Here is a 27,323-nt window from a genome sequence, read left to right as displayed (position 1 = left end):
TTCTATCTTGGAAGACACTTTCTCAAGCCAATGATTAAAAGAAGCTTATGTTACACTATTTCTTTCTGCTGGCAAAGAAGAAACAGATGTTCCTTAAAAACTGGTTTTTGTGCCTTTATTACTGCTTTCCTGGTAAGAAATCTGGAGTGACAGCTACAGGCAGGCTGTACATAAACACCTTCTTCGGCCACTCCTTCCTCACCATTGCCACTCAAAAAAGCAACCACAGGCCGAAGACGGCACAGCTTCCACCTAAATAACCAGCCTTTACTTTTATAACCATTTAACATATTATGATTTTAAATTATACATGTTTATTTCAATTCAAATTTTCAGATTAAAAAAACTGCATTTTATTAGAGTCAATTTGCAGCAATGATTTCTCATGGGAAAAAAAAAGAGAGAGACAGACAATAATCATTCAGATTTTGGATTTGAACAAAACATCTTCCTGCACTTGGAGATCTTCCCACTAATCCAGCAGCAACATCTCAATGATGAGTTGAATCAAGACATGATACCTGACATCATGCCCAAAGGAGGGTAAGGCTTGAGGCTGCAGGCAGGAGATAACCCGGTAAAGGCAAGAGGCAGGTGCTGCCTCGCAGCCCTCCACAGACACAACACAGTGTCAGTGGCTGGAGACTTTCCCGTGCGCTAACAATGGACACAGGATGCTCTCGCTATAAGTAAACGAATTCAGGTTCTGGCAACTCTTCATGAAAACAACAGGTTCAAAAGAAATGTCTGCTCCAAGGCACCAAGGGTGTAAAGCTTTTTAGAAGATACACAGAAATGAACAGACTAAAAAAGGGAAAGGGAATTAGCTTCTCAGTGGAGGAATCTGCCATTACTCTAACTCTTGTAAATGATTAATTCAGATAGATTACAATCAAAACGTACATCAAACAGATCATGCTGTGGAAGGGAACATCTGACCAAAGACCATTCCCGTGGGCACTTGGGGAGCTGCTGGTATGTGCTTACGGGGCTTCATCCTCGAGCCAGAGAAGCTGCTCACTTGTATTTGTAAAATCCTTCTCCAGATTTCTTGCCAAACTTTTTCTCTGCCACCAGCTTATTCAGGAATGGGCAGGGCTGAAACAGGGGGTTCTTTGAGTCCATTTCATGCCAACCTATTGAGAGAGGGAAAAAGAGCTTAGGATGAAGTGCTGGGTTTATTTTACATCTCAGCATTCCCAGGGTGAGTCTGTTGGCCTGAATCGCATGAGTGAGGCCCGTGGGCCTCTCCCACGTCAGAGTAGGAACCCTTCTCCCCACGCTCTGCCTCCAGACTCGCAGAGGCAGAGGGAAGGCTGAACATGAGCCTCAAAGCAGGGTTGCACCACTGGGCTGTGTCTCGCTTGAGGCCCAGCTCTCCCATGGCCCTTCTGTTCATCCAACCCCTTCCTGGAAATAGCTGATGCCAAAGGTGTCCATTAATCTGGTGGCTGGACCCCTCAGTGACACAGTGAAATGACTTTCAGGCATGTTAAAAATCTGAATTTGCTGCTACTGGTATTTTATATCCTCATAAAGTTCTTGCTTCCACTAGAACCTCCCCTTGCTCCTTCCCATAGGTATTCTTCGTACAACTTGGTACTATGAGCTACATTCAACTTCAGTAGCCACTACAGTAAAATGAATACACAGTTTTAAATGGTTCTGCATCTTGAATGCAGTGGCTACACAGATCAGCATGCCTGACAGAATGACTGTGTACCAATGCCAGTTTCCTGGCTCTGCTACCACTGTGGCTGCTAGGAGATACAGCCCTAAGGGGAAACTAGTACCCAGGCCCTGTCTGTGCTGTATTTCACTGAATGTGGGACTTCCTATGAGTTCACAATTCTTTCAAAACAGAAAGATTTTTTAAAAGTTACCTTATGAGACTAGGCAGTCATATTTTTCCTTCAGTCATGTTACTTGAATCTTTCAGCTGGTGGGACAGGACTTTGGAAGGTCTACTAAGGCTCCTTATCTATTTAAATAGGCATTTAATTTAATTCACAGTTGAAAGAGACTACCTCAGCTCAACTCTAGACAGACAACAGAGAATTCCAATTCTTACCATCTAGGATGAACTTCGTAGTATCCAGCCCAACATAATCAAGAAGCTCAAACGGACCCATGGGGTAGCCGGCGCCCAGCTTCATCGCCGTGTCGATGTCCTCCTTGGATGCTTCACCTGAGCAGCAGAGGGCAGCACTGAGCCACCACCACCCTTCCCATGGCCACGCTGTCCGCGCTGAGTCCCTGAATTACCAGTGTTCTACATGTCATGCACATTCAAGAAAGTTCTGGAGTCAGGATTTCCGGCTTGGGTAAGATTTTTCTAAGAGGTCACAAGATTTTCAAAGCTACTACATGAAGTTTTACTCTGTGAGGTAAATTCTCAAGCACTACCATTCTGTTCGTGGAGAGAGAAGGCCCCAGAGGCCGGGAAACATTAGTTACTTTCTAATGGATTGGGATTCTCCTTCTCTGGAATAACTTACCAAAAAGTCCTTTAAAGCTACAGCATGTTTGTGATTGATAAAGGGACTGTTTTTTAAAAAAGGAAACAATGAAGCTATATGTTTTTCTATGTATTGTATGTATACTTTTCTTTTTTACCTTTCTTGGTTTTGTAAGTAATGAGTCATTCCTTTGAAATCCCACGCAAATAAACTCTTTAGTCAAGATAATGTTTAAAGAAAAGCCGAAACCTGACTTAGAACTGCCACTCAAGTTTGAAAGTGTGTTGAGGAAACTAAGACAAGAACCAAAGTGCTTTTTCCGTGGAATATTATCCTTCACATAATGTCTGTGGACCAGAGGTCTTTAGAGAGAGCAACCTGTCCCCTTTCTCCAAAATCAGGAGCACAACTAGCCTGTAACAAGTGTCTGTCTAGAATTTTGTTCCAAAGCATAAAGAAATGGTCAGTTAAAACAAAGCTAAATAAAAAAAGTGATTAAAAAACTTGAGAGGACATCACAACCTAAATATTTCAGATATTTTAGGCATGAAGAACAAGAACTACTTAAACATGCATAAACGTTCTATTTTTAAAAGCATATGAAGTACTAAGATAATGCCAAAGGATTTCAAGGTGGTTCAGGATGATTAAAATACCAACCAATTATTTCTCCTGGGTGACTTTATCGGTACTCCTCTGATTAGTCAACCAGAGGTTCCTGAGAATGATTTGAGTTTCAGGTCAGAAGAGAGCAAAAATGATCACACAGACATTGGCCTTATCAGGCAGCCTCACTCATTCATTCAATTTCTGTTTAATATCTGTTATGTATCAGGCACCAGAGACTTGGAATGAAACAAAGAAAGACAAGTACTGCAGTGTTCATGATCTAATGTGAGGATTCAGATGGGCAAACCAAAACTTTCATCTAACAAGTGCTGAAGATTCAGGAAGATTCACACGGCTATGTGGGCAAAGATGGAGAGGTTTACTCACAATGCTATGACTTCACCAAAACCACCACCCAGGAATGGGTCCTGATGGTCCTGAAGAGAATCCCCAGGGAAGAGCGGGCAAGGAAGGGCATTCCAGGCAGCAAGAATAGCATGTGTAAAGCAGGAATGAGAAAGCACATGGCAGCTGATAAACGAGTCTGCTGAGAGGATTTCATTAGGCTCCCAGGCTTCTGCGGTACAGAGGCCGAACACTGAAGCAAGCCTAGCATGCTCCTGGGGCTCGCTCCTGCTGCTCCTTGCACTGGGATCCTGTCCTCAACATCTGCAGAACTCTGCTCAGGTGCCAGAGCATCAGAGACTCCCCTCCTCTCTGCACATAACCTAAGAGCTATCAAGACTCCAGGCTAGGACTCCTGCCACCCCCTAGACCCCCTATATTTACCTTTCTCAAGGATTACTGGTCACAACCTAACATGTTATCTATTGGTTCACTCGCTATAGGCCGTCTCCCCTTATTAGAATATCAGCTTCCTGCGGATAGAAATCTCATAGCATAATGGTTCCAACTTACCTTAAAGCCATTTAATCAAATCAATATTCAGGAAAGACAATAAACCCTAGAGTCAAGAGTGTTATCCTAGATTCAGAGACTCACTTGACTATTTTATTTCTAAAAAATAATATGAAGACATAGCACATTATGGGGAAAAAAATCTGAACAGTTTTACAAAGTCAGCACAATTCTAAAAATTCTGTTCTGAGTAAGAGAGTAAAAGGAGGGGGGAGAGAGAGAAATATATAAAAGAGACTGGAATGCCAAGTGGGAGTTAAACATGGTATCATGCTTTAGATCATTAATTCCTAATTTTTAGAGTCAAGCACTTCAAATCTGATACCTTCTCCAAAAAAAATGTGCATACACACGAAATTCTGCATCAACCTTAGAAGGTTGATAGGGCCCTCCACCCCCACTCCCTATCCCCTAACTCTGGACAAAGAAAAGCATCCTCAGTGAACTCCCAGCTCTTCTACAGACCTGGGAACTGGGGACCTGCCCGAATAGGCTTCTTCTGCTGGCTCATCAGCACCACCTACCGACCATTCTTGGCAAAACAACAAACCAGGGTCACAGGCAACAGGATCAGAACTTCGCGCAGCCACCATTCCTTTATCCAACAGCAGCTACCTAAAGCCTGGCTTACACAAGCACCTTGGAAGTACGAAGATGAGGACCCAAACACTGAAAACGGAGTACAGTCGGATAAGAAAGATGTGTGCCATGCGGCAGGTATGTGCCCTGAAGCAGAAGCAAAGCATAGAGAGTTATGACAACAACAAAGATTACATCCAGCTTGGAGCACTGGGGACGGTCCAGTGGGGCCTTGAGAGAAGGTGGGAGTAAGGCGTGAGGCAAGACAAGAAGGCAGAAGGTGAGGAGAAAGAAGGCTCCCTGGCGAGGGCACTTATCCGGTAGGCTCCGACGGAACCACTGAACGTGTCCCGAGCACGGCAGGGACACTGTGAGCAGGATGTCACACGGTGACTGGGGCACAGGCTCGTGACACTCCCAGGTGTCACCCAAGAAAAGCTAACCACTCAGCCCCACCACCCTGCCAGAGCTGCCTCTGACCCGTCAGTGGCGTCCGACAGCAGGTGCTGTCTGCTGCGGCCACCAGCCTGCTCAGAGGTCTGCAGAGACAGCCCTGACCCCAGGGATGAGATTACAATGGGAATGCCCGCAGCACCAGGAGTAAGGACAGAGGCTGCGAGGCACTGCGGAGGAAGGCCTGACCTAGGAGCAAGGAGGCCCACAGCCAGGGAGCGTGGTGAGCGGCAGCGGCGTGCCCGAGACCCCACGGACAGTTGGCAGATGCACCGCTAAGGGCCTGCGAACTCAAAGCTGTTCAGCTGCCCAGGAGGCCCGAGTGGACAGTGATGGAGCGGATTCTCTGTTCTAACACCCCACACATCCTTCCGATGACCCCCTACCACTCAAAGCAGCGCTCCACCCACCTGTCTTAGAGGCATGCTCACCTCAGGTATATCAAGTATTTGTTATGTGCCCCAAATTCACAACGGAACCCTACTCCCTAAATACAGTGGTATAAGGAGGTAGGACCTTGTAGGAATTGGAAGAGTCACGGGGTGGAGCTCGCAGGGCTCTTCCCAGAGTCACAGGAGAGCTGGTTTCCTCGCTCTGCTCTCTACCATGTGAGGACACGAGAAGTCAGTGGTCTGCAGCCAGAGGAGGGCTCTCACCAGACACTCGATCGTGCTGGCACCCTAGTCTTGGACTATTGTCTCCAGAAATGTGAGAAATAAATTGTGGTCATTTATATACCACCCAGTCTATATCGCTATTTTTTTTTAAGAGCACATAAGCTGACCAAGATAATGTCATACAAAGAAGTTCTCCACCATGCGTTCGGAAAGGGGTGGGCTAAGCTGCCTTCACGGTCCAACTCTGCTGCCGTGCAGAAATGGAACACACTGTCCCCTCACCCTCCTGGACAACACGATATTGAGGAGAGCAGTTTGGAAAAGACAGAAGCTAAGTGTGGATCCCTTGTTGCCTGAGGAGCCGCACTACAGGCAGGCTGACTGGCACGGGGAGACTAGATGACAGGTGGGAGTCAAGTGACAAATGAACAGACATGGCAGGTGAAGGAGGGTAATCCATAACACTTTCAGATTTCAAAGGAGAACGGAGGCAGCTCAGTCAGTCACTCCAGCAGGTGAATGCAAATGGGATGGCAGGCGGGCATGTGAGCACGCTTGCTGCTGGCAGAACCGTGAGGTGGCAGAAGGGACACAGTAAGAAGCCTGAGGCTGAGGAGTCCAGACCACAGTGCGGCTTTCCAGGAAACAGCACCCACCCACTCCAATACTCAGCCCTCCAGCACACTGAAGCAGCACCAAGGGCAAATACAAGCACTTCCCTGTGGGGTCAGATCCCCCGCCCAGTTTCATCTCCCGGGTGGCTATGATGGTAAAGGTCAGAGGGATCCATCTGTACAGAAAAGGACCACTGCTGATGGGAGGAAAGCGGAAGACAAGAAAGTGACTTTCAACTTACAGCCAGACACGCGGTTCAGGTGAAAATGTATCAGAAGTGACAGTATGTGTCAGTGAGAAGAACACCATTCAGAGGTGGATCACCCATATGCTATATTCTAAAACATTACATTACCAAGAAAACCCCTGTCTTTCAAAGGAGGGCAAAACGCTTCATGCTGTCTTTGAGGTGCAATTAGATGTATTTGTTGATAGAGAAACACAGAAGTGTTGGTTTGATCTTGAAGCAAAAGTGAGGCAAATGCCTCCATAAAACACAGAGAAAAGTTTTAATATTTAAAGCAGATTTTGAGGAAGCAAATATGCTTTCATCTCTCTAGAAGAGCTGGTATAAATGTTTTGTTTCAAAAATGACATTCTCAGGAGCAAGCATTTGTGAATGAAGTAACTGAAAACAATTACAGTTGCTTTTCATTCAGTCCTATTAAGGCCTGTTTGCCTTTGAAGCAGAGATGAAACAATTACCTTCCACAAATGCCATAGGGAAGGTAGGCAGGAAGATACATGACATTTTCTAACCTTGGATCATGTCCCAAGTCTATTTCTACAACAGGGAGAATCATTCTTTGTCAATCTACCAGTATTGACAAAAAACCATTTTAGACCATTCTTAAGGTTAAAAAGAAAAATGCATCATAACATCATTCAGGAAGGACGGACACCACAGTCAGAAACATTCCTTGTCACGTTACAAACTTGTTACTAATTTCCCATCTCCTGTCACAATTTTACACCCTTAGGGAATTTCAAAGGTTCCCTAGCCCAGTGATTTTTGTATCACTGTCATCGTTTTAAGCAATAAATCGCTTAGCCAGAGACCCAGGATATAAACCCACGTTGGCCTATGACTGCTCTGGCTGAGACTGTAGTTGGAGGTGGCGGAGGGGGAAGTCCCCAGTCACCCCCTAAGCCTCCAAGGGAATCGAGGGGGTCCTGGGAACACAGTGACAAAGGCACCGGGCTCGGGGTGAGGCTGATTCACAGGAGTCGGAGAACAGAAGCTCCTCCCTGCTCCACAGGCCCTCCCCACAGAAGGCCTACACGCCTGCTGCCCGCGGGCCGGGCGGGGACAGCTACCTCGCTCACACAGCCTGACTGCTTCCATGAGGTACGGCACCAGAAGACGGTTCACGATAAACCCAGGCGTGTCCTGTCAGAGGAGAGAGAAAAACGGACAAGTGAATTTCTGTGAACTTTATCTTTACATAAAGTCACCAGCTCCTTCTCACCCTGGATTATCACACACATTCATCAAGCTGTACATTTTCAATGTTTCAAAGCACCAAGACAGCCTCGCTTCTATGCCACATGACAGTTTAACCAACTATTACAGTAACCAGAAGCCCCTACTGCACGGGTCCTGAAAGGAGTAAAGGCGGAGCCCGGGGGCCACTAGAAAGAGCACAGCTTTGGGAGCGGGCGGGTCTGGGCTCAGGTTCGAACACTCTTTGACCCTGCATCATTCTGAAACTCAGTTTCATCATCTGTGAAATGGGAGCAGTAATTTCTACCTCACTAGTTGTGAAGATAAATGAAAGCACATAAAATGCTGCACATATAGCATTATTATGCTCCCCTCAAACAGTAGACCCTTTACTCCTCTCCTGCATTTCTTAACGAGTCTAGAAAAAGTCACACTCCATCCTGAACGCGCCTTGGGAGCACAACTTCCCAGCTGTTGAGGATTTCCTCAGGCTCTTTCTATGTGCACTCTGGCACTGGGCACAGGACTCTGGAGCTGGGGACAGGGCCCAGGACAAACTAGCAGGTCCCAACAGACGGATGGCCTCTCCCAGCTCACCGACCAAGACTCCTCCCAGGAAGACGCCTTTCTTTGTTTCCCTCCTCACTCAAACACTTAACCATCTCTCCTGGAGGGATGGTGGGAATGCGGATTCTGTCTACTGAGCTCTCCTGGGAGCTTGTGAGGCAGGCTCACTTGGTAAATCTTAGTGGTTTTTATGGGAAGTTGATTTCCACTAGGTAAACAGAGTTCCCCTCTTTTAACAAAAGGCTGTGACCCTCCCTCAGGAAAAGACCCTCACCCTGGCCCAGGCTGTGAGTCCCGTTTCAAGCACACACTGGGCACTCCATACACATCTGAACAGAGATGCCCAGGCTCCTCTGTTACTCTACTCACCTGCCTGCATAATGTAGCACAGGGCCGTTCCTCCTTTCACTCTGGACCAACTGAAACCACCCCTACCCTACCTCCCAGGAACACAGAGATGCACAAAAGAGCTTTATCTGTCTAACCAAGACTATTCATATAATTATGTTGATTTATTAATAATAACCAGGGCAAACCTGTTTTTTAACTTCAAAAATTAACTGCAGAAATTCAGGACAGGGTAGGGTATCTGACTACAGGAGGCCACACCATACACAAGGTTAGAAATTAGAAAGTAGTCTGGGAAAAGTATTTTCTCCAATATACGGAGTGTTCATATACCGTTACAAGGCTGCTCTGGTGGCTCAGTGGTAAAGAATCTGCCTGCCAATGCAGGAGACATGGGTTCAGTCCCTGGGCTGGGAAGATCCCCTGGAGAAGGAAACAGCAGCCCACTCCAGGACTCCTGCCTAGGAAATCCCACGGACAGAGAAACCTTGTAGGCTACAGTCCACGGGGTTGCAAAAGAGTTGGACACAGCTTAGCGATTAAACAACAAAAAATCGAAGAAATACTCAGTAAAACAAAAGAGCACGTTACCAGTAAGGTTACTGGCAAGGGGCTTTGTCCCCATTATGATATTCAATGCTGTTGAAGATACAGAAATACTCTCATAACACTGGAATGGAAAGAGACGCGGCCCTTTGATAAAGCAATTTAACTTTATGTACTCATACACCTTACATTTTTCGTACTCATTTACTTATTTATTAAACACACTTTATTTACTGTACTTATTATATAGCAGGAATTGTTTGTCCTAAGTACTTTACAAACAGTCATTCACTTATTCCTCACAGTAACCCTGTAAGGTCAGCTCTGTTGCTGCCTCTGTGTGAGGGAGAGGATGCCGAGGCACAGGGAGGTTATGAGACCCCCCAAGGTTACACATCCAGTAAGTGCCGAAGCCAGGGTGTGAGCCCAGGCAGGCTGGTCGAGTCCACGGCCTTCACCTTTTCACACCACACTTTGCCTGTGAAGTCTCCCTATGAAGAAAGACACGTTTTAGGCACACTGATGTCATTCTTCTATGTTGGGTGTTACTACCCTATACTCCTGGAGTTCAAATCCACATCTATTTGTGTAAATCACGTTTTAGTGGAGCAGACGCACACCACTCCTTGCAGGTATGGCCCACGCTGCTTCCCTGTGACAGCAGCAGAATCCAGCAGTTGCAGCAGAGACTGTACACCCTAGAATACTTCTATCTGGCTCCTGAAAGAGAAGCCTGCTGACGTTCGTTCTATGCGATTTCCTCTACTATCTGGATGCCACACCAAGGGCCTGAATAACTGACCCTGAGAGTTAGTCAGGGTCTAAAAGACTCCCTGAATGCCTAAGGTAGCACCTAAAAAGAGAGTTCTGCGACGACGTAACAAGAGCAATTTCATGAGACCACAGTCCCCAGGCCTGCACCCGCCATGGCCATCCCGATGGAAAAATGGATCAACGCTCTCCGTGAATTAATGACTTTGCTGCTAAAGACCACCCCTGGCTTGTTCCTGCACTCTCATTCACACCTAGCTTTTTCTCACACAATGGCTACTTTTTGCCATGAACAAAGCAAAAACTGGTAACAAAATACAACCATACCCTCTGGTTATTAATGTGATATATATTTTTTTAATACAGAAGATTTAAAACCATAAAACTAAACCAACAAAAAATGAGTGTTAAAAAATGAGATTCCCTAATATAACACTCCAGTCCTGGAATGCGGGGGACTGGCATGTTTAAGTCTGCTCTCTTTGGTTGTTGGGGTCCACACTGACATATGACTTATTCAGATGATTCATAAACCACTGGAGTTTTCATAGATTAATTCAATACTGTGAGTTCAAACTTGAGACTATTTTGGAAAGTAAAAGTATGCTATGAGAAGAACCACCATGATATTTAAAAGATTACAGTCAACTAGCTATTCCACACCTGGGTATATATCTGAAAAAAACAAAAACACTAATTCAAAAAGATATGTGTGCCCCAGTGTTCATAGCCAAGACATGGAAACAACCCAAGTGCCCATCAACAGACAACTGGCTTAAGGAGACATGGCATATATACAATGGAATACTACTCAGCCATATAAAAAAGAATGAAATCCTACCATTTGCAGCAACATGGATGGACTTGGAGAGTATTATGCTAAGTGAAATAAGTCAGACAAAGACAAATACTGTACATCGCTTACATGTGGAATCTAAAAAATACAACAAACTAATGAACAGAACAGAAGAGCAGATTCACAGATATAGAGACCAAATTAGTGGTTACCATGGGGTGGGGTGGGGTATGGACAGTACAGGGGTGAGAGAGGGAGACACAAACTAACGGATGTGAGACAGGTCAAGGATGCATCACTGTACAACAAGGGGAACATAGCCAATATTTTGTAGTAACTGTGAATGCAAAGTAACCTTTAAAAATTACATGAAAAAATAAAAACTTTAAAAAATGTAAAAAAAATTAAATTACGGTCAAAACGATAAATGACATATTTACAAATAATTGGGATTCCCTGGTGGCTCAGTCAGTAAAGAATCCACCTACAATGCAGGAGACCACCTGAAACGTAGGAGACACAACCCCCTCCCGTATTTTTGCCTGGGAAATCCCATGGACAGAGGAGCCTGGCAGACTACAGTTCATGGAATCACAAGGGTCGAACACGACTTAGTGAGTAAACCACCAACCATCATAAAAATTTGTAATGGCATCTTGTCACACAATTGTCCTTTCAGAAAAACTACCAAGTCATGCAGAAGTGCCGTTCCTAAATTTGGGGGAAACTAAACAAGAACTACAGCAAATGCAGAGACTGAAGGTAATCAGAGCAAAGTAGGTGAGAGCACCAGGGATAACTTTACATCTAATCACCAGGACTCCTTGCCAGACGCAGCTCGCCCTCTACAGCCTGCAGACAGACCTGCAGGAAGAGTGCCCCTCTCCCACATCAGCCCACAGCAGAAGACTCCCTCCTGGAATAAGTCAGGGTCCCAGAAAAATCACCCCCTCCCTGCAGGAAGACTGCCCCTCTCCCACATCAGCCCACAGCAGAAGACTCCCTCCTGGAATAAGTCAGGGTCCCAGAAAAATCACCCCCTCCCCGGGCTACCCATACACTACCTTGCAAGCAACAGGATGCTTTCCCAGGGCTCTGCTGAAGTCTAGCAGAGATTCAAACGTCTTCTGGCTGGTCATTGGTGTTTTAATGACCTGGAGATGCAAAGCAGAGAAGAATTATAACCATAAAATCAGCAAACAATTTCAATAGAACGGTTCAAGGAAATATAGAGGGAAAATGGCCATACAGGTGGCAAAAATAATTTTTAGTTTCAGAAAAGAAGGATCTCAAGCCAGAAACAAAATGTCCACTTCAAGACACTGGACTATCACAGAACACACAAAATCAAGGCTAAAAAACTGATATAAATGTGTGTATATGCATGTAGGAGGTTTCACAGACTTTGTCACTGAGACTTGGGCTCAAACCCCAATCACACCACTTACCGGCTCTGTGACTCTGGGAATGTTTCTAGAAATTGAAATAACATTGAAATCACTCTACCTACCCTCAAGGAGCTGAGGTGAGACTGGAATTAGATTAGGAAGTAAAGCATTAAGGGCAGCTCCAAGAAAATGCTCAGTAAATACTGGCTCTTTTTAGGGTTTTACTTGCCACTGTTAATGAGTTCAGGGAAGTAACTGGAAGTCTACTAGAATATAATGCTTGCCTTTAACACACTCGGCATGAAGATGCACCTTCTCCTAGTCCAAAGATGAAGAGAAGGAGCCCCAGGAAAACTGAGTGACGCGCCCAGGCCACCAAGGTCCTGTGGACTCTGAGGGGTACCTGTAACCCCCTATTACTCCACCCTCTCCCACACAGATGCCCCAAAGGCCAACAGCTCCCTCTGCCTCAGAACAGGCTCATCCCAGAGGGAGGCCTTCATACCCAGCAAAGGCAGGCCTACAGCTGGGGTGTACCACCTGCCCGAACCCCGGGAAGGCCCAGGCCACCCCCCAACCCTCTCTGTGAGGTGCACGGCAAGAGCACACCTGCTGCCCCGCTCACGGTGGGCTGCAGGGCTCAACAGGGGTCGGCACCGGGCACCACACCTGGCAGTCAGCTCGCAGGAAAGAACTCGCCTGTCAGGAATTAGATTTCAGCAAATGAAGAGAGACCCAGAAGAATTTATATACGTTAAATATATAATTGAAATGCCAGTTAAGGGACTTCAATGAGAGTCAAAGCCAACAGGCTTGGCTTCTACAGCAGACCCTTTATATAAGCTCAGGTGAGGTGAGTCAAAGCAACCCCTGGTGCCTCAGCTTTCGCATATGAAATAGGGATGACAATATCTGACACATCCTCTTTCTTCTAAGAGGACTGTATGGTGTAATGAGATAGTGTCTGTGCAGGATGGAAAGCGCTATATGAATGAAGAGAGTCATCAGCATTATCATTCATGCTTTAATGTGATCACAGCTTGGGATGTGCTGGTATGCTACGACACGGAGGGAAGCTAATGAATGAAAACAGACCAAAGGCGCCATTAAGAGGGGGTTGAGGATGGCATGATACTGCTCTGCAGGCACCACGAATCAAACAGGAACCCGAGGATTATTCAAGAGGAAGCGGAAACATCACCTCCATCTGGACCAAACAGACTGGGCCGTGACAAGGGCTGCGAGTCAGGGAGTTTTAAAAATAATTTGGTGACTTAAAGGAGTCAACAGTAAAGAGTCTTGTTTTGTTTTTAACAGGATGAATGCATACTTATTCATTCATCCAACAAACAATGTGCTGCAGATACTCTGTTCCAACACAGGGTCTGAAAAATTACACACATACACATATAAATGTGCCCAGTCCCAAGTAAGGGAAAAGAGCCACTCAACTCACAGTTCATTTTGGTGTTTACCACCAGGGACATACACTTGAATGCTCAAGTTAAAAAATAAAAATTGCATAAAGAAGAGCACTTTTAGAAAACATTTTCTAGAAAATGTTAACATTTGTCAAACATTAACTGTTAATAATCAATGTACCATATTTCCAAAGACACAAATGGACATTATCAGGTAAATGCAGTTGAAAACAGTATTATAGTTGGAATATGTCCATCTTCAAAACACGTACATACATGACATAGTAACTGAAAACGTGGAAAATTTCATTTCACTTCCTTGCTATTTCCTGCATTAGGAAACATGCTTTCTTCTATTCCCTATGCCCCTTTCGTTCCTCAACTTCTTCAAAAACAGCCTTAGAGATTGGCAGTAAATTAGAAGCCAAGAAGCAATGTTAGTGGAAGAGAGAATTCCTATCATAGGATGGTTTAGAGTAGTCCCTGAAAGAAAACTGTAGGGAAATTTAGTCATCCTTAAACTAGATGCTAATGCTTATAGAGGGGAGGGGCTGAGCATCAGGAGGTGGCAGAAACAAGGGGACACCGGAGGGAAGCGGGCCTGGAGAAGGCAGCAGTGGAAGACCACATCTCTGCTCTCTCCCAGGGAGCCCCAGCTAGTCTCTGGAGGTCTGCCTGGATCCACAGCCCCCACACTTCGCACGGCAATAACTCCTCAACCTCAGTACAAATGCTGTTTTAATAGAAGCTGCTCCTCGGACTCTGTAATTAGCCACTCTATAAAAGGCAAGTTGCAGCATTTCAGTGCAAATTATCTACTGTGACTCCACCTCCCTTGTACCCGAGTCTTGAGCAAGCAAGTGGCGGCAGCAGCCCAACAGCCCTCCCTGGCCACTTCCCTCCGCCTCCTAGGGCTGAGGTCAGGAGGTTCGAGGCTCTGAGGAGCTGCTTCATAGCTGTGGTCACAACACAGAGGAGCTGTGCCTCTGTGGGGACAGTACAAAGGCCCCGTCACCGGAGCTGACACCAGTGTGACCCAGCAACAATGGACAGTGTAATACAGAGGCTCCAGGAGGAAACCAGGCTTCTAATAAAATGCCTCATCCAGCCTGGATAAGACAACACGAACGTGTGGTTCTCCCCTCCGTGGGCTCATCAGGCCAGTGATCTTCAGTACCACCTTCCCAATCTGATGCTTCTCTCTGCACTGCTCATCAGCTATAGCATAAACAATAAGTGATATTCCACACAGGTAACAGCCCTCCTGGACACCACTGGTCAAAAGAGAGCTCTGCAGAGAAATAAAGCCCAGGGGCCTTCCTAGATATTAGGTGCTGTTTCTTCCTTTGGCTCTGAAAGGAGACTCTGGCTAGAGAAACCCAAGCACGAGCACAACCAACCTGCCAACTTCCCACTAAAATTCCCGGTGGAGTGCAATCCCCACTCAGAAGCAGGGCTGAGAGCGGGCAGAGCAAGCACGCATGCACAAGCAGACCGCACTGACCTCCACAAGCCTCATCAAAGGCACCGGGTTGAAGAAATGGAGCCCGGCGAACCGGTCCTGTCTGGTGGTGGAATTGGCTAGGCTTGTGATCTGCAAAGAGGAAGTGTTGCTGGCAAAGATTGTGTGTCTGTGGAGAGAAAGACATTGGAGTGTTGGAATGAGTCGCATCTTTGGAAGCAGTCAGGGAAAAGACACAACTTCATTAACATTAGGCTGAAATCAAGTGACCTGCTTCATTTAAATTCTAGTTACCTGCTCCAAAAGTCTGCTTAGTCTTTGCTAATCCTTCCTTAATTTTAGGCAACACAGTTTCTCCTGGCTACTTGCATTATTTAGTTTATATGGTTCATGAAGAATACAAGGAGGCAATTACGGCATCACAAGACGCAACTGCGAATGAACAAACGCTGAGGAAAGACAGCACGCGTCACAGACCCTCAGAACAAACAAAAACTGTGAAGAAACACCCGAATCCTCCGTGAGAAACATCCGACATGAACTAAAATCATCTCCCCTCAAATGAAAAGCTTTACTTCCCCACTGATTGGGAATTAAAATGAAAACAGAAGGAAGCCAACATGGCCCAAAAGAAGTTTTAAGGCTACACTGGTAGGTTTGGGGAAGGAAGGACACGTGTATACACATGATAAACATGGTTCAATGCATTCTTATTGCAGCGAAAGTGTCAGTCACTCAGTCGTGTCCAACTCTTTGCAGCTCCGCAGAATGCAGCCCACCAGGGTCCTCTGTCCATGGGATTCTCCAGGCAAGAATACTGGGGTGGGTTTCCACTCCAACCGTTTCCTTCTCCAGGGGATCTTCCCAACCCAGGGATCAAATCCAGGTCTCCTGAATTACAGGAAGAATTTTTACCATCTGAGCCACCAGGGAAGCCCTATTCTTATTATAAAATCTCCTTAAGAAGCAGTACCATCTTCTTTTGTGTATATAAAATATTAAATTATTAATTAAAAAAACTCCATGCTGATTTCAACCAAATTTAATTTTTAAAGACCTCAGTAAAGTGGGGTGCCAAAGGCATGACAGGCAAATCTTTAGAGATGGGCAAGACTGATCAGCTTTCCTACAGCACCACCTTGTGGATAAATATACACTAAGTCTACTAATAACAGCAATCACAAGGGCTTGGCCACAGCACAGGAAGGGCGGTGATCCCTTACGACCAGATTAGGGTGTTCCTGCTTGCCCAAAAGGCAGTACTCTAATCTGTCCGAAATCAGGAGCGAGTGGGAGGAGAGAAGAAGGGAAGGGAGCAGAAACCAGTAATGTGGGAAGAGCAGAGAAGAGTGAGGTTGCGAAAGCAGCTGGTGTGCTGGTGTGCACTGGTGCAGCCATGCGATGGAATACTACTCAGCCACAAAAAAAGGAGAAAATCACGCCATCTGCAGCAACGTGGATGGACCTACAGATCATCATACTGAGTGCAGTCAGTCAGAGAAAGACAAGTATCACATGGTACCACTTCCATGTGGAACCTAAACTGTGACACGAATGAACCAAGCTAGGAAACTAACAGAATCATGGACAGAGCGAGCAGCCCAGGGGTTGTCAAGGGGGCAGGGGTCTGGGAGAGGCACAGGATGGGAGAGTGGGGTTAGAGATGTGAGATTCCATATAGAGGATGGATAAACTGCACAGTGCTACTTTGCAGCACAGAGAGCTATATTCAGCATCCTACAATAAACCATAATGGAAGAGAACACATGTATAACTGAGTTACTGAGCTGCACAGCAGAAATCAAACACTGTAAATTAACTGTGCTGCTGCTGCTTAGTTGCTTCAGTCAAATCCGACTGTGCGACCCTACGGACTGCGGCCCGCCAGGCTCCTCTGTCCACAGGGATTCTCTTGGCAAGAATACTAGAGTGTGTTGCCATGCCCTCTTCCAGGGGATCTTCCCAACCCAGGAATCAAACCCGGGTCTTCTGCAATGCAGGCAGATTCTTTACCACTGAGCTGGTATGCTTCGATTTAAAAACACTGATAGAAAAACACTGACCCATTTCATGAGTAGGATTCACTGTATCTATGTACCACATCTTCCTTATCTTTCCTCTGTCAATGGGTGTTTAGGTTGCTTCCATGTCTTGGCCATTGTAAACAGTGCTGCAATGAACACTGAGGTGCATGTATCTTTTGAATTATGGTTTTCTCCGGATATATGCCCAGGAATGGAATTGCTGGATCATATGGTAGCTCTATTTTTAGTTATTTAAGGAACCTCCAAACTGTTCTAGAATCCTCCTACCAATGCAGGAGAAACAGGAGATGGGGGTTCAATTCCTGAGTTGGGATGATCCCCTGGAGGAGGAAATGGCAACACACTCCAGCATGCTTGCTGGGAGAATGCCATGGACAGAGGAGCTTGGTGGGCTACAGTCCATGGGGTCGCAGAGTCAGACATGACTGAAGGGACCGAGCATGCGTACTGTTCTCCACAGTGGCTGTACCTGTTTACCTTCCTAGAACAGTGAAGAGGGTTCCCTCTTCTCCACATTCTCTCCAGCACTGACTGTGCAGATTTTTTGACGATGGCCATTCTGACTGGTGATACCTCAGTGTAGTTTTAATTTGCATTTCTCTAATAATTAGTGATGCTGAGCAGCTTTTCATGTGCCTTTTGGCCATCTGTATCTTCTTCTGAGAAATGTCTATTTAGATCTTTTGCCTATTTTCTGATTGGGTTGAATGGTTTTTTGATATTGGGCTTCATGAGTTGTCTTCCCTTGTAGCTCAGTCGGTAAAGAATCTGCCTGCAGTATAGGAGACCCGGGTTCGATCCCTGGGTCGGGAAGATCCCCTGGAGAAGGAAATGGCAACCCACTCCAGTATCCTTGCCTGGAAAATCTCATGGACAGAGCAGGAGCCTGGTGGGCTGCAGTCCATGGGGTCACAAAGAGTCGGGCATGACTGAGCGACTAACACTTACTTACTTCATGAGTTGTCTGTATACTTTGGATGGCCAACATTTTATTGGGCTTCCCTGATGGCTCAGACGGTAAAGAATCTGCCTGCAATGCAGATCTGAGTTTGATACCAGGATCGGGAAAAATCCCCTGGAGAAGGAAATGGCAACCCACTCCAGTATCCTTGCCTGGAAAATCTCCTGGACATAGCAGGAGCCTGGTGGGCTGCAGTCCCTGGGGTCACAAAGGGTCAGACACGATAACATCTTATGGAAGTACTTTTTCCTCATTCTGAGGGTTGTCTTTTCATTTTGTTTATGCTTTCCTTTGCAATGCAAAACGTTTTACATTTAATTAGGTCCCGTTTATTTTTGTTTGTATTTTCATTACTGTAGGAGGTGGATCGAAAAAGATCTTGCTGTGATTTATAGATCAACAGAATACAACAGAAAGCCCAGAGATAAACCTACGCACCTATGGTCACTTAATCTATGACAGAGGAGGCAAAAATATACAGTGGAGAAAAGACAGTGTCTTCAGTAAGTGGTGCTGGGAAAACTGGATAGCTACATGTAAAAGAATAAAATTAGAACGCTGTATGCAAAAATAAACTAAAAATGGAGTAAAGACCTAAATGTAAGGCCAGATACAATAAAACTCTTAGAGGAAAACAGGGGCATAACACTCTCCTACATAAATAGCACTTCACTTTTAAGGCACGAGAACAGTGACCTTTCTCAACAACTTCCAAGTTGGCTGATTTAAAGGCCAGGCAAAGGGGCTTCTCCTTAAAGAAAAAAACCTTTTTAGCCAACACTCCTAACCAAGACAGTCTGGTTTCTGTCACATGGTGCTACAACCCCTAAGAGAAGTGAAGTTGCTCAGTCGTGTGTGACTGTTTGTGACCCCATGGACTGTAGTCCTACCAGGCTCATCCGTCCGTGGAATTTCCCAGGCAAGGGTACTGGAGTCGGTTGCCATTTCCTTCTCCAGGGGATCTTCCCAACCCAGGGATTGAACCCAGGTCTCCTGCATTGCAGGTGGACGCTTTACCCTCTGAGCCACCAGGGAAGCCTGTAAAGTACGTGAGCATGCTGATCAGCTGAGTGACACTTGGGAGACAGAAAGACAGGCCTCTCCTCTTTGTCAGGGTCACCAGGCCACACCGCCCTAAGGGCCGTCAGGCCAGCAGGCCAGCCACTGCTTGCTGGTGGCTGCCTAAGAATTACTGTTGTCATATAATCTTAATCTGACTTGAGTCCCAATCAAGACGGGTGGTGCATGGCCAAGCAAACATAAGATGAACATGAATGAGCATGTCAGGGGCCAACATCACCAGGAGCCACGGCAGAACTAGAGCTGTACATGTGCATGGCTCGCTGATGCCCCACAGTCCTGAGCAGGGGCCCTGCGTCTGACCTGCACGAGGCTAGTTCTCCTCACCCACCCTTTGCCAGGAAGCTGGGTAACAACTCCGTGCTCCTTAAAGGACCCCTACTGTTTTGACTTAACCCACAGAAGGCTCAAAGCAGGAGGACCCTGGAAAACCATGGAAACAGAAGGCATTCCCTTCAATTACATTATTCTGTTGGTTTCATCCAAAAGAGGGGACACACCAAATTGCTCTGAGGTTGCTCAGCAGACATCTAGGGACATGACCGAGTGCCTCTACCCTCTGGCCTGGGAGGGGCCATGACGCAGACGCTGCAAGAGACCAAGACCTGTCCCTGGATGGACCCTCCAATTCACGTGGGAAAAAACTACCCTCCTCTGGGGACAAGGATCAGATTCAGGGCAGCCCACACCTCAGGAAACAAACTGGGGGTGGAGGACAGAGAACAAAGGAAGCAGTGTTGGCTCTTCTGGAAACAGCTGTAGAGTAATAAAAAGAAGTCTTAGTGTCAGGAGACTCCTTCCCAGGAGGAAAGCCCAAGCGCCAGGAAGGGAGCCCCCAGCACCAACGAGGTCTCCCAGACATCACGTACTCGGCGGCAAACTTGTCCAGCCTCTTGAACAGCTCGTTCTTCACCTGCAGATTCTCTACGATGGCCTCCACCACCAAGTCTGTGCTGTGGACCACGGATGCTGCATCCGTGCTGGTCGATATGCTGCTCAGGGTCTTCGCCACAAACTCATCAGCACCCTAATGCCGTGGGGGAAGGAGAAGAGAATGGTCACTGGGCTCGCTGGAAAATGGTCGATGCCTGCAGAGGGGGAAAGCGGGAGGGCGAGGGCAGGGCAGGACACCCCAGACAACCTGAATGCGCCCTGGAATCCCGAGAAATAAATTCTCTACGTCTCTTCTTAGGGTAGATGGCATCTCAATGTGCTTCTGCACCCTAGGGCAAGAATCAGCCTGTGAACAATCCCAAGTGCTGGTCAGCACACTGTTGTGTGTCAGTCATAACCTTTCAAGCTCTTAGCCAGCTCTGCTCAGGTTACTAAGCTGTTTGTTCACAGCGTCGGTGTTGGCCTGTTCTATCTGCTCTGTGTCAACAGACAGCCATGTACTGTTCCATGACAGTACAGGCTTGAAGCCTGTGATCTGTCTTCCAGAAAAGGGTAAAAGTGGCTCTCAGCCCCATCCACGAGTCTGAGAGGTGGTGCTGACTATTCCCCCTAGCAGGAGGCAGGGAAGAGCTGCCAGACTCAGCAGTTGTTTATCAACTAATAGTCACCCATCATGTGCCGGCAACTGGTAGTTCAAGAGCACACGCCAGATACAGCCTCTGCCCTAGAAGAGCGTACAATCCTGTCTTTTCCTCATTTGTACCTCCAGGTTTCCACAAACAGATCTCAATCAGGGCAGAGACAGGTGGTCCCCTTATTAGCTGCTATTTTACCTCAGGATATAATTTGCCCATGAGGATTCAAAACGGTCCAGCAAAGGCATCCAAAATCATCAAGGAATAAATAATTCTCGGAGCTGTTCCAATGGTATGTGGCAGCCTAGGTGGGAGGGGAGTTTAGGGGAAAGTAGATACATGTATATGTGTGGCTGACTCCCTTTGCTGCCCACCACAAACTATCACAACATTGTTAATCGGCTATATTACAATATAAGATACAAAGTTAAAAAAAAAACTATCAGAGCTGATCAATAGAAATGTAATGCAAGATGGTAGCTGATTTTAAATTTCTATCAGCTGCATTTTAACATGTGAAAACAGGTAAAATTAATTTTATTTAACCCTAAGATATCTAAGCTACTATCGTTTCAACATGTAATCAATATAGAGATGTCTTGTGTTCTTTTTCTACTCAGTCTTTGAAATCTGATGTCTATCTTACAATGCACCTTGGTTTGGACTAGCCACAGTTATCGTGCTCAACAGCCACCTGTAGCCAGTGGTGACTGTCCTTATCAGAGGAGAGCTAGATGAATACAGTTCATGTCAAGTCAGTAAGTGGAAGCTGACCCTTCAAGCATGTCCCTGGCAGAGGTGGGAAACACCAGGAGACCAGACTCCTGAGGAGTGACAGTCAGGAGCGAAGCGTCTTGAGAACAGATGCCACCTTTTTACCCCCAGGGTGGGGCCCAGAGCCTCGGCCCAAAGAGGGATAATTGGCAGAAGTGTGCACAGTAAAAGTGCAGGTTATCTGGATCCACTCACTCTGTCCTTGCTTCCCCTCGGCCCTCTTCAAATCCCGCCTGACCAGACCCTCGTCATAACATGCTCCTCTCTATCGCGACCAGTGAGGACATATGAAGGAGAGCTTAACCTGCCGTGATACATACTGCTCAGATTTCTTTAGGGAGAACATAAAATGATCTCCTCCCCTGCTCCTCTGATTTTTAAAAGATGACTAGATTTTAAGAAGATGCAAACCCAAATCACAATGAGATACCACTTCATAGCTCCTATGATGGCTGTTACAAAAATAACAATAATAATTGTAGGCCATGATGTGGAGAAATTGGAACCTCCTTGTAAATTACTTGTAGGAATGTAAAATGGTCCAGCCATTGAGGAAGACAGTTTGGTGGTTTCCCAAAAGGCTAAACCTAGGATTGCTGTATGACCCAGTGATTGAACTGCTAGGTATATACGTGAAAGAACTGAAAAGAGGAACCTGAACAGACTCATGGTCACTACGGCACTATTCACAATAGCAAAAGGTGAAAAGAACCAACAATATGGCTATTTACGTCTCCTGTTCTGTTATCAGTCCCCGTGGAATATTTAGTGATTATGTTATTATACTGGCCTAAAGTTAGGCCTGTTTTATTGGCCTCAAGTTTCAATTCAAACATTTAAAAAGCAAACAAAGGCCAGAACCCCCTCACAAATGTGAAGTGGTCAGAGAACTGGTCTTGAAGATAATGATGACAAGAAATCACCTTGGGGTTTTCTGCAAACTTCTTCTTGGCCACTTTCCGAAGACTTTCCTCAATTCCCTTTCTAGATTTTTCCAGGATGTCCTCTGTTTGGTCCACCAACACTACTGTGTGGCCAGTTGCTGCAGCAACCTAGAACAAAACAAAAACAAAAACAAAAAGCAAGAAAACATAAAATTAAAAAAAAGTTAGTAGATAGGAATTCTCTGCAGTCCAGTGGTCAGGACTTGGCACTCTCACGGCTAGGGCCTGGGTTCAGTTCCTAGTTGGGAAACTAAGAGCCTGCAAGCCACTCAGCGCAGCCAAAACAAACAAATAAAACCCAGTGAGTTTCATATTCTACATGAACTCTAGCACTATTCTACTCAAAATACCACATAAACATAATAATAAGCCAACAGAAATTAAACACACACTTCTTCTCAGGCACTGCTTTAAATCCTTAACATGGATGACAATTCTCAAAACAACCTTACAAGAAGATCAAGAGATGAGCCCACAGTCACACAACTGGTGTCTGGAAAGGGACATGTGGAGAGGGTTCATGCTCCATGTGCCTAAACTGTTTGCACAGTTTAGGCACACACTCACACCTGCTTTCCTTCCCAGAGTCTGAAATTTTGACACTGGCCAGGCAGACAGTGCCTGTGAGACCAGCCCCAGTAAAAATTCTCGGCTCTGCATCTCTAGTGAGCTGAAGGGAGGTATGATAACCACCGGTGGGGTACTCTGTCCACAAGGGGGCAAGCCGAGGTGCTGGCTCGGGGACCTTCCATTTTTGTCTCAGCTCCTGTGTGGCGGACCCTCTGGAAAAACAGAAGTGATTTTCACCTTCCTCTTAACCTCTGACCTAGCTCATCCTTTGAATAGGCCAAACAGGATTCCTCAGATTCCTCCCTGCCCAGTCCCAATACGCTTTCCCTCACTTCCACTTCCAGCATCACTCAGCCTTTTTTTCCCCTCAGGGGCTTGGGGAGGAAAATTCAAGCACTTTTGGAACATGTGAAAAAGCTGAAGGCAACAGAGACAAAGAAAGACAGCAGAGGTACTTCGCTGGTGATTCAGCGGCTAGGACTCTGTGCTTCCACTGCAGGAGGCACATGTTCAATCCCAGGTTCGGGAACTAAGATCTCAGAAGCTGCAGCGAGTGGCCAAAGAAATAAAAAGAGAAAGTTAAAGCAGTGTCCTTTTGTTTTGAAACTTTAAAATCCCACTGAGAAAACACGGGAGGAAAAAAAAAAACACTCAACAATACAAAGCTCCGTATGTCAGATGTCAATGAAAATAAAAGCCGCATCATGAAGAACTCTGTCAGGAATCAGGTCTCAGAAGGCTGAGTACACCTTCTGTACCCAGAAGGAGTACACCTGGACGATGCCATTCTGCCAAGGAATAAGGCATTAGCCTTAAAGAGGTGGAGCGGAGCCAGCGAGGGAGGGGGATCCACCATCTCCCTAGAAAGCCACTTGCAGAGTTACTGTAACCGTGTGAGACTGTGACAGTCACAGGGCATCTTTGGTTATGCTGCAGATAAGCTATGATGCATCCCCTTAAGACTACTTTTTAAAAAAACTGCAAACACAACCAATCCAAGAGATGAAGCAACCCTCAAAAATCCAAGTGAAGCAAGACAGACTTACAAGAACACTAAAATTCAACTGGGAAAATCCGTGGCCAAGAAGTATTTTCAGCCTAAATGAGGACTTATCCAAAGTCCTCTGATAAACACCCCCAGCTCCCCCACCCCCACTCCCGCCCATAAGGAGACACTGGGCAATTCAGTCCTTGCTTTTCTTCATCCAGCGTCTGCATGGCCACATTGGAGATGATACAGTATGCAGACACCAGCCAAACTCAGCTATTAAATCAAAGCCCTCCAGGCAATGTTCTGGAAGAACAAAGTGCACATGTCAAATGATCCATGTCAAAGTTACTGTGTGTGCAAAACGTCTGCTTACTTTCCCATATCAGGGGCCAAGTCCCAGAAAGGTAGCAGACAGACCTTCACAGTGCGCCACTGATCACATCTCACTCTGCAAAACGTCCCTCAGCCGCACAGCGCCTCATCGGTCTTTAAAGAGGCTGCTCTTGTAGGAACTTACCTTAACTGTTTTCCCTAACTCAATTGCCTCGAACATTTTCTACAATTTCGGGATCTTCAAAATGCCTAGACTAGTATTTCTGGAAAATCCTGAAAGAGATGGGAATACCAGACTACCTGACCTGCCTCTTGAGAAACCTGTATGCAGGTCAGGAAGCAACAGTTACAACTGGACATGGAACAACAGACTGGTTCCAAATAGGAAAAGGAGTGCGTCAAGGCTGTATATTGTCACCCTGCTTATTTAACTTATATGCAGAGTACGTCATGAGAAATGCTGGGCTGGAAGAAGCACAAGCGGGAATCAAGATTGCCGGGAGAAATATCAATAACCTCAGATATGCAGATGACACCACCCTTATGGCAGAAAGTGAAGAACTCAAAAGCCTCTTGATGAAAGTGAAAGAGGAGAGTGAAAAAGTTGGCTTAAAACTCAACATTCAGAAAACGAAGATCATGGCATCTGGTCCCATCACTTCATGGGAAATAGATGAGGAAACAGTGGAAACAGTGTCAGACTTTATCTTTTTGGGCTCCAAAATCACTGCAGATGGTGACTGCAGCCATGAAATTAAGACACTTACTCCTTGGAAGAAAAGTTATGACCAACCTAGATAGCATATTCAAAAGCAGAGACATTACTTTGCCAACAAAGGTTCATCTAGTCAAGGCTATGGTTTTTCCTGTGGTCATGTATGGATGTGAGAGTTGGACTGTGAAGAAACCTGAGCACCAAAGAATTGATGCTTTTGAACTGTGGTGTTGGAGAAGACTCTTGAGAGTCCCTTGGACTGCAAGGAGATCCAACCAGTCCATTCTGAAGGAGATCAGCCCTGGGTATTCTTTGGAAGGACTGATGCTAAAGCTGAAACTCCAGTACTTTGGCCACCTCATGCGAAGAGCTGACTCACTGGAAAAGACTCTGATGCTGGGAGGGATTGGGGGCAGGAGGAAAAGGGAACGACAGAGGATGAGATGGCTGGATGGCATCACCAACTCGATGGACGTGAGTTTGAATGAACTCCAGGAAGTGGTGATGGACAGGGAGGGCTGGCGTGCTGCGATTCACGGGATCGCAAAGAGTCTGACACGACTGAGCGACTGAACTGAACTGAATTGAGAAAGCAGTAATTGTATACTCTAAATTGTTATCCCTTTAAACACTTTCTACTTCAGCTTTCCTTATCTTGGTTTACTCATAAAGCTTCAGTAAAATACAAAGGAAATCTTATAGTATTGCTATTCCACAGGCAGAAAAAGATATTCTAGTTTAAACCCAAAGTAGACATGGCTATTGGGGAATTTCCTGGAAGTCCAGCAGTTAGGACTCTGGGCAGATTTCACGGCCATGGCCTTTGTTCAAAGCCTGGTCAGGGAACTAAGATCTCACAAGCTGCATGGCATGGCCAAACAAACTACACCACCACCACCCCCCCACCACACAAAGGGGATACAATTAAGACTGAATGGAGAAAATATAGGTGAAAAAGATACAATTCTCGAAATATTATCAATTTTATGATGAAGTTCTTGGTTGCATAGCAATAAACTACCATTTCAGCACAACTTCAAGCAATTTCAATGAAAGCAGTATTTTCATTCTACCCACTTGTAGACAGCAACCCAATCCAACCTAAAGAACTTCCCTTAGAATCATTTGTTTGCAGACATACCCAAGAGACACAAGGTTGGCAACATCTTGAGGGTAACTTCCTGTCTATTCATCTTCACAAACCCAGTGCCTGGTCCATGGTGGTGAGAGGGTAATAGGCAGGAAGACCAGGGGTCTCCAAACAGAGGAAATAGGCTGCAAGTGTCAGACATTTTTTTCTCTCTTAAGCAGTAGGAGGAAACAAACAAGTGTTAGATTTTTTTCCCCTTCTCTACACAAATTTTAAAAGAGGTTTCTTCTGTGTTGCCATGACAACACATGGTTCCACCTGCACTTAACTTCTCAAACCTTGAGCTAATCAATGCATTTTTTCTATGGAAATATTTGTCTTAAGCTATGTTAATGAACTATGTATTTACCATTGCCTAATGGCCCTGGACAACTCACCTTCTGCCAATGTTATGCCAAAATGCATGTTGTGGGTGAAGGGCTTGGTGACAGTCTCTGAGTTTTGAGACGTTTCCTTTCTCCAATTAGCAGACTGCTAGTAGCTATATAACATCCGGCTAAAGACTAGCAGGGGGGCACTCTTTCAGCCCACTTCTGATGTCTATGTCAGAAGCTTTCTATATCTCTTTTATACTTTAATAAAACTTTATTACACAAAAGCTCTGAGCAATCAAGCCTCGTCACTGGCCCTGGATAGAATTATTCTCCTCCAGAGGCCAAGAATCCCAGGTCTTTCATGGCTCAACAACAACCTTTCAGCAGGCACTCAATGTATATTTGCTGAATAAGTAAATGAACAAACAAACCACAGGTAGCCCACTGCCTGGTATGTGTCAGGTACCTGACAACATTTCCTGGGATGAGTCCAATGTTCTGATTTTATTCATCTACTCCAAGTGGGGCTGGTATTCCTCCCTACTGTTATAGGCTATCGTCAAGATAGAGTGAGGATGCAGGCAGCCTATCCCTTGTCCCCATGTAATCCATGTCAGACCTGAAAGGTACATGACTGCCTCCCAGGCTGGCTCAATAAGCAGATGCAACCTTAAGCATGCCAGTAGTTAGATCTTCACTCATAGCTTCAGCTACATGCTGGTTTGAAGGCTAAAGCCAGAAAAAACATAACAAGAAGTGCTGTGTTTTTCTTGGAAGCCAAGTAATTGTACTGGGATATACAATCTGGACAGTGGGGAAGCTTTCAAGTAGTTTGGGTGAAAAAAATGCAGATTATTTCAAAATGCTTTGCACCAAATGACCGAGGGCCACACAAAAGCTTTGGCTTCTCTGAGGTGAGCACTC

The 27,323-nt window shown here is 45.8% G+C and overlaps 1 protein-coding gene across 1 annotated transcript in view; it reads right to left on the bottom strand.

Annotated features, from left to right (window-relative positions):
* Positions 1-291: 291 nt before the first annotated feature.
* The window catches only part of HADH (hydroxyacyl-CoA dehydrogenase), a 43,277-nt gene continuing 16,245 nt past the window's right edge, over positions 292-27,323 (bottom strand). The window contains exons 2-8 of the mRNA XM_055587922.1: positions 22,306-22,434; positions 19,949-20,106; positions 15,036-15,162; positions 11,787-11,876; positions 7,568-7,640; positions 2,072-2,188; positions 292-1,136 (exon numbers count right to left, since the gene is read on the bottom strand). Of these exons, the coding sequence (XP_055443897.1) occupies positions 1,018-1,136; positions 2,072-2,188; positions 7,568-7,640; positions 11,787-11,876; positions 15,036-15,162; positions 19,949-20,106; positions 22,306-22,434 (813 nt within the window). The 3' untranslated portion in view covers positions 292-1,017. The remainder of the gene's footprint in view (positions 1,137-2,071; positions 2,189-7,567; positions 7,641-11,786; positions 11,877-15,035; positions 15,163-19,948; positions 20,107-22,305; positions 22,435-27,323) is intronic.

The sequence above is a fragment of the Bubalus kerabau genome, chromosome 7, assembly GCF_029407905.1.
Source record: "Bubalus kerabau isolate K-KA32 ecotype Philippines breed swamp buffalo chromosome 7, PCC_UOA_SB_1v2, whole genome shotgun sequence".
NCBI classification, from domain to species: Eukaryota; Metazoa; Chordata; class Mammalia; order Artiodactyla; family Bovidae; genus Bubalus; species Bubalus kerabau.
The sequence above is the reverse complement of the archived record's forward strand: the minus strand, read 5'-3'. Positions and strand labels throughout refer to the sequence as shown.